We start from the raw sequence: 8,162 nt of genomic DNA, 5'->3' as shown, positions 1-8,162 counted from the left end.
AATTGACTGAATAACAACTTAATTAATTATCATATTATTTCTAAAAGAATTTTTATATAATAAATCTAAACTCAATCATATGAATATGAATTCATATGTTGTAGAGAATTCTAAAATCTGACCGACCCGCTATTCTTAATATACGATATAATCATACTTTTAATTATTTCTCTTTAAAAAGTTAATTAAATTACGTAAACTCGATAAATAAATACTACCAAAAGGAAGAGAGGAAAAACCTATAAGAGTTGAAAGGGGAGGGGGAGAGTTTTATAGATTTGAAGACAGAGGAGAGGTGGGAAGAAAATGGGGTGGGCTATAGCACTCCATGGAGGCGCCGGTGACATCCCACATTCTCTGCCACCAGATCGCCGCCTCCCTCGTGAAGTTGGTCTCCGCCACTGCCTTGACGTTGGCATCGCCGCTCTCAAAGCCCATAAGCACCCTTTGGATGTTGTTGAACTTGTGGTATTTGCTTATATTACTGTATTAAACTTTTCTCTTTTTCGCTTTACTTGTGTCTTCTTTGAGTGCTTCTACGATCTGGGTTCATGCCAAATAACTACAGCTTCACTTGTTTCTTTCTCATAAATAATTGGTGACAATGGAGTCGCCAAAATGACCAAATGGTTGGTGTTTAGATTATAAGTAAATATGGGGGCATTTTTAATTCTAAAACTCTGCAACTCTGATACAAGGATGTACATAAAAGTAAATGTAAAATGATGTTATTTTGATAACAGTGTTAGTGATGCATGAAAACCGAATAAATCTAAATTTCATATTGTTTTTTTATTTATCCCTTTGTTAATATTGGGCACATGTATATATATAGGTTCGTGAACTGGAAAACTACCCACATTTCAATGCTGGGAAAGGATCAGTGTTAACTTCATCAGGCACGGTTGAGATGGAAGCTTCGATAATGGATGGAAAGAGCAAGAAATGTGGGGCTGTTTCAGGTCTCAGCACCGTTGTTAATGCCGTATCACTGGCAAGGTTAGTCATGGAGAAAACTCCTCATATATATCTGGGATTTCATGGTGCTGAGGCCTTTGCTAGGGAACAGGTAAGTCACATTCATCATTTTTGCTTCTAACTTTTTCGTTTTGACACTCTTTTATGGGTTATTTATTTTTGTATCAAATTGCTCAGGGTGTTGAGACTGCTGACCCCAGCTATTTTATCACTCCAGAAAACATTGAAAGGCTTAAGCAGGCACAAGATGCCAACAGAGTTCAGGTATTTTCATTTTTGATAGATTTGGTATGCTTCAAGATATGCTTATCGGATATAGACCTGTGAAAAACTTCCATTAAATTTAATATACTCATATGATGGTCATATTTAAACCCAAATAAAATAGGTCAAATTCCTGTTAGTTTACTCATCTTTGTAGCCTAGCTTCAATATTGGATTCCTATCTTTTACAAAGTATTGTGTTTAGTATTCCTATCAAGTATGCTTTTGGATATGAATATAAAGATATTATCCTTTAGTGATATTTCAAGTTATGTCAGTTTAATATTTCAAGTTCAAATTTTCAGACTCGGGTTTGAATTTTGAAGTTTATATTATTGGATTTATGAACTAAAAAATATATATATACATATAAATGATACTTTGATCATAAAAATATGAAGATATGAGCATATATATGCTAAAGGAAGACTTTTTTTAAAAAAATTCAACAGACTGGTGCTGAAAACATAGCACTAGTCAACACTTAAATTCTTTGGTTTTTAAGCCTTTTTTACTTTGTTTAAATCTGCAGATTGATTACACCCAACCAGTTCAAAAAGAGGCGAAGGATGCTGCTGCTGCAATTCCTAATGGCGATAGCCAAATTGGCACAGTTGGATGTGTGGCAGTGGACAGCGAAGGAAATCTGGCTTCGGCAACATCCACCGGTGGACTAGTGAACAAAATGGCGGGTCGAATTGGCGATTCTCCAATAATTGGTGCAGGGACTTACGCCAACCATCTCTGTGCAGTTTCAGCAACCGGAAAAGGCGAAGCCATGATCCGTGGCACTGTCGCAAGGGATGTCGCTGCTGTTATGGAGTTCAAAGGTCTTTCGCTCAAAGAAGCAGCGGCTTATGTTATAGACCAAGTTCCACCGGGCAATGCTGGGTTGGTCGCTGTGTCATCGACTGGAGAAATCGCCACGGTGTTCAATACTACCGGAATGTTTCGTGCTTGTGCCAGTGAAGATGGATATTCAGAGGTTGCCATATGGGATTCTCCATTGAAGTAAGCAATTAATAAGCCTTTTAATTGTTTGCGTTTATGTCCCTCAGAAAAACTGGGAAATTGCTCTTAAACAACATTGATGGGTTCATGTAGTTTATAGACAAGATTCGGACATCATTTGGTTGCAAGTGTTGCTAATATTTTTTAGGGTAAATTCCATAAATAGTCACTCATCTTTGGTGAATTTTCTTTTTTATTTTTTTTCACTAAACTATGAAAAGTTACGATTTAGTCATTAATGTTATTGAATTATAACGTTTTGGTCATGCATGTGTTAACAGTAATTGAAAAGTAACGTGACATATTAACTCAATGATTAATATCTAATTTGATCCTTGAACAATAATTAAAACATCTAATTTGGTTCTTTTACAACGTTCAATTATAGTGCCAGATTTTGTGGGGATTTTTGTCACGTAATCATGTGTCTTGAAATGAAAACAATTGTAGTGATGATTAAATTAATAGTGGCCCAAATAACAAAATTTCCTTAATTTTGTAACTTTATCGAAAATTATTATTTTTATATATTTTAATTATTTTAATTTGTATGTAAATATAAAATCGATAATTATACTCATCAAATTACCTATGCTTAATTCAAGGATAATTAAAGAAAAAATAAAAATATAAAAACATATTAAAAAATCATATTTAGTAGAATTGCAAACTTCTATTGTCAGGTTTTTCGGTTTTTTACTAGTTTTTTTCAATTATACCCCATCAATTGAACATTATCAATCGGTCAGTCAAACCATAATGGATGCCAACAAGCCTCGTAAAAAGTTAGTAGTAACCTCGGTCCCATACAGATGGGTTACAAGTTTAAATTTGGAGAAATGCACTTGTTTTGGTACTCCTAATCTGATAAGAATTAATGTGTCGAGGACAATCAAAATATACAACAGAAAAAAGAAATCTTTATACTTTGGACGTCTACTGAACCTTAGCTTCACATTAATAATAAGGAATTGTCTACATCCTTCAGCCGGAACTTATAGGGCTGCTTCACGTTTACAGGGAATAATTCAGCTTACAATAAATATATATATGTAGTCCAAAAGATCAAACAGATTATTACAATAATATGTAAAAAAAGAAAAAAATTTCTTAAGTTTCTTTTTCTTGCTTGAGGGGATCAACAAAACCCCATCAACCAAAAATGAATTTCCCACAAATCTTTCACCTTTTTCAAACTTTCTTGTGCATAAGAAAATCATTCCTTTTCCTTTTCAAGATACTATGATGAACCAAAAAAAAAAAACTAACAAAAAAGATATGTCAAATCTCCTAACAATGTCAAAAAAGAATTTTTGCGATCGGCCTTTTCATGGGTTTATATCATTGGAGGTCGAGCAATTGGAACCAAAAATAGAGCACAGAGCACATTTGTCTAACTTGTGACACATTCGTGGAGATATGGGTGGCTAAGATTTATGTACCTTTCCCATAGAGGCTTATACCTTCCGATGGCCAGTTTTAGCCATGGCTTCATGTTTCCATTGAAGTGAATGACTGCTGCACTCTCGATCAGGCGGTTGTCGATGTTAAGATCGTAACCTAAACCTAACACATGCCATCTCCGATCAAGTGGTTCTGTCAGCCCATAAAATGCTAAAAGGCCAACAGGAAGAGTTCCAAGTTTCCAAAGTGTCTTATCAGAGTTTTGCTCCTGCCAGTAATGGTATCTTGCAGTAACATTCGCTTTCCTCCAGGCAATTAGATCAAAAACATTCATGCCAAATGCCCATCCACATGCTTGCGGATCGAATTTCGAGCTGATGATTGGATTTGAGAAATTCAGATACTTGTAGTAACGATGATATGCCTCGAGACAAGTCTCCACTGCCCCATTTACATTTCCATGCAAATCCAATGAGAAAAGTGGTGTTAGATCTTTCTGCACAACAACATCATCATCAAGGAATACTATCTTCTCAAGTTGCGGATAGATCTCTGGTATGTAAAACCGAAGGTGATTCAACAAGGAAATATATTTAGGGTTCCGCAATTTTGGCTCAATATTAGGATTTTCCCCGAAATAATAGGTCCTTGAACCTACATCCAGTAGCTGCTTTACGATGGGAGCATATGAAACATTCAACCATGAAAATTCCTCGATGTTCTGCACCTCTATCGTGGCCCCCTTGAAGTCATTGCTAAGGAACCAAGCTTGCATAGCACCATAGCTAACCCCATTCGTGATAATGTGGAAAACTATTTGTTTAGAATGATCAGCATTGGAAATTGTAGAATTAACGACAACTGAGGTAGCCAGAACATTGTCTGAAAATATGCAAAAATGATAGAGATTGTTGTCCACGAGTCGAGGAGAGTTTCTCCGCTCGTTTGCAATGTCTTGAAGGGGCGGCCTTTTAAGCCAATCAGCTGAAAGCTTGAGAATGAGGCAGTGAAGACTCTTAGGAAATGCCTCAGCTACCAATTGTCCAAACACTGTACTCTGAACAGTTGCAGCATTGGCTCGCTCTTCAAGAGCTTGGATATGAGATTTCATCGTCACTATCGTAGTTGCAATGTCATAATGAGCATCTTCTGCCTTGTATATTAGAGACGATAGGCGGCTAATTATTGACTCTGCTTCCTCCAGTGTGATAGGCTTCCCTCTCATTGCAGCTTTTGAAAGCAAAAGCTGGCAACTGCGAATCATTGAGCTTAGCTCCCACGCAAGGTGAAAGTTATTGTGCTCTTTTGCAATTACAACATAAGCTTTGGCAAGTGTCATTTGTTCTGCCAACTGCCGGGACCATGATGTAGCACTCAATATTTCTTCAGTCAAGTTTAACTTCTCATGAACAACCCGCTCCATTCTTGAATCGTCCTCCTGGCAAAGCAAATGTCATTAATGAGTAACTCATGCATCAATCAGATCAAAAGATAAAATCAGTTAACCTTCAAATATTTAAAACCCATATTGATTGATGGAGATGAAAGATAAAATCAGACACGCTGAAGACTACATAAAAGCATAACAGATTGCACCCCAAAAGCACAAAGAAAAAATAGAAGACACAGACATTCCATCTCTTTCTTCCTTCTGATCTTAAAAGAGAAATAGAGTCAATTTCAGGCACAAATTTATTTGCCATTACACCAAGTAATTATCATTTTCCATTTTCAGCTCTGTTCCTGAAATAGTATTCCTACCGATCAATCAAATGAAGATACAACCCAGGTACGCCTATTCATGAAAACCAGAATGAAAAAGCAACATAAGTTGTTCAATTTGGGTTGGAGAGTTGCAATAGTCTGACGGTTTATGAAGACACTGGAAAACACAAGTTTCAGTATAAACTGTAGTATTAGCATTACTATTTTTGTTGCCAGCAAAATAACACGAGTAGTGTGATGCTAGATAATTATTATATGGTTACAAACTCAAAAGGTTTCTCTCCACTCAGGTTACAACAAGAATCCTATTTTAAGTTATCATAGAACTTTCATAAACCAAGGTTACAACATCCATGCGTCTATCATCTTATAAATTTTATAACAATACTAGATTTCAGTGAAAAAGCCTTATCATCATAAGATGATTACTTTTTATATTGTTCCAACATTTATTTGTATATTTCCCTCCATAATACAAACATCTAATTATAATTTATTCAACATTGAAAGTATTTGACACAAAATATTTTCGCATCAAAGCTTTTACTTCCTTTTTTTTTTAAATCAAAGATGAGGAATACAAGACAGTTTCTGAACTTTTGCCAGTTGCGAAAATGCGTTCACTACCGACACTGGTAAAATCTGGTCTTAAACCTGAATAGCTCTAAATAAAGGTTGGTTAAGCTGCATATCATAATGTCATTTCAGAACAACAGTCATACTAAAAGTGGGAGGCTTATGCAAGTAACGGTAGTGACTCTCTCGTGCAGAAATATGATGGTGGCAATGAGACAATACTGCAACTGACTAGGGAGGGTTATGCAAGCAGCAATACCTCGTTTCGGATTACAGATTACAAGGACGGAAACACCAAGGTGAAGCTTGAAAAATCAAGGTCATTTACTTCATCAGTGGAGCTAAGGGTCACTGAGAGCATTGCTCTTACAAGCAATGCAGAAGGGCTTTAGGCTGGTTTCCTAGTGACACTTGGTTTACGTTTTAGTTTCATTTCGAGATGTGAATTGATTTATGGGTTTTAACAGATTAGATCATCCATTATTATTGGGATTGTGCTATTCATTATATATATACATACATAACTGAGATTACAGCTAAAGTAACACTAAAATAAAGAACTTCATATTCATCCTTATGCTTTAAATCCTATAACCAAGAATTGAATAATACAATAACAATATAAACCCACATAAACAGAACCAGATAAATAAATAAAAAAAACATATAATTAAAAGATCAAAATTAAAACAAACCAGATAAATAGAAAACATATAATAAAATATCAAAATTAGAGAGATATGGGTTGTTTATGTTCTTACATGAACAGGATGCTCGACCCGATCTTCATTATGATTATGATGAACTACAAATAAAACCAATACAGCAACAACAAACAGCCCAAGCAACGCACAGATCCAATGCGAAAACCTCCTTCGGACCGGGCGCCGGTAATCGGTGGCCCGCCGCCGCATCTTATAAACCAAATACCCTCCACAATTTGACCACCAAATCAAGGTTTTCTCAAATACCCTTTTTCTTCAGATTCGATCATAAAAAAACAATTTCAAAGAAAAAAATTATATACAACCACTCCACTCTTCTTTTCCCACTCTATCTAGCAATAAAAAGAAACAAAAACAACACTGTTAGGATTCTTTTTAGATGCGAATCAAAGGCCTATATGAATAAGAACTGACAGTAATGGGGTCTGGGTTTTCTTTGTTCTGCATGAACAGTTAAAGAACACAAAGGGTAAAGATTTTAACCAGAGAAGAAGGGTTTGTTTTTTTCCCTTTTTTTTCTATTATTTTCGGGTTTGGTTTAATATTTTGGTTTACAGATGTAAAGAGAGGGAAACGACAAGGAAAAGAGAGGGGGAAAGGGATCAAGCACATGAGACCATGTGATAAGCTTATGGTTTTTTTTTTTAAATCCAAATAATCCATATAATTATTATAAAAAATAATTTATATATTTATATCATATTTGTACTAGATATTTAAAAGTTTAAATTATTATTTAATAATATATTTTATTTTATTTATAAAATTTAAGTTTAATGTAATTTACCTTTAATTTATCAATTAGATCTATTTTATTCTTATTTCAAAAAATATATATATTTTAATCTTTGAACTTGAAATTCACCTATTTATAACATTTTAAAACTATACCACATCATCGTTTAATGAAATTTAAGTTAAAAAATCAAAATAAACCTAATTATAAAATTTAAGTATAAAAATAAATTTTATATAAATTTACATTAAAAAAATGTACACTGTCATTTACATATTTTACATATATACTAACCCATTTACATATTTTATATAAATTTTAATTTATATTTCATAAATATTAATATATTTATGCTATATTCTTTTTTTTCTTTTTTTTGCCTGAGATGATAATGAATGCCCATATATACTCACAAATTTTTTTAAAAATTATTTGCTATTTATAAGCCAATGAAAATGGCAGGTAAAATTGGTATTGTATTTATATAATTTCATTTAACGTTTATTTATGTAAATTCTGAAAAAAAATTATTGGACAGATTTTTTATGTTGTATTTATTTATATTTGAATTTTGCATTTATTGTTACTTTTACGTTTAAAATGATGTGCTCCAATTTGGCAATTATATTATTTTACCCCCACAACAGACAAATCCAATCTATCATTAACAGAAAGTTTGGATTCTACTATTTCCGGGTTAATTATATATGGACTATGGAGTAGAAATAAAATTAGCTTTTTTA

The 8,162-nt window shown here is 33.8% G+C and overlaps 2 protein-coding genes across 2 annotated transcripts; one reads left to right on the top strand and one right to left on the bottom strand.

The window, feature by feature from the left end:
- Positions 1-210: 210 nt before the first annotated feature.
- Positions 211-2,437, top strand: LOC107943377 (isoaspartyl peptidase/L-asparaginase 1). The gene is made up of 4 exons (XM_016877122.2): positions 211-468; positions 836-1,069; positions 1,156-1,242; positions 1,775-2,437. The coding sequence occupies exons 1-4, from the start codon at positions 307-309 to the stop codon at positions 2,255-2,257; spliced, it is 966 nt and encodes a 321-aa protein (XP_016732611.1). The 5' UTR covers positions 211-306; the 3' UTR covers positions 2,258-2,437.
- A 751-nt stretch (positions 2,438-3,188) lies between these two features.
- LOC107943380 (hexosyltransferase GAUT11) lies at positions 3,189-7,301 on the bottom strand. The gene is made up of 2 exons (XM_016877127.2): positions 6,720-7,301; positions 3,189-5,095 (listed from the first exon to the last, which is right to left on the bottom strand). Exons 1-2 carry the CDS (start codon positions 6,870-6,872, stop codon positions 3,647-3,649), a joined length of 1,602 nt encoding a protein of 533 aa, XP_016732616.1. The 5' UTR covers positions 6,873-7,301; the 3' UTR covers positions 3,189-3,646.
- Between the last annotated feature and the right edge of the window lie 861 nt (positions 7,302-8,162).

Source organism: Gossypium hirsutum, chromosome A11, assembly GCF_007990345.1.
Source record: "Gossypium hirsutum isolate 1008001.06 chromosome A11, Gossypium_hirsutum_v2.1, whole genome shotgun sequence".
In the NCBI taxonomy this organism is placed as follows: domain Eukaryota; kingdom Viridiplantae; phylum Streptophyta; class Magnoliopsida; order Malvales; family Malvaceae; genus Gossypium; species Gossypium hirsutum.
Note: the sequence above shows the minus strand (reverse complement) of the source record. Positions and strands in the feature narration are given on the sequence as shown.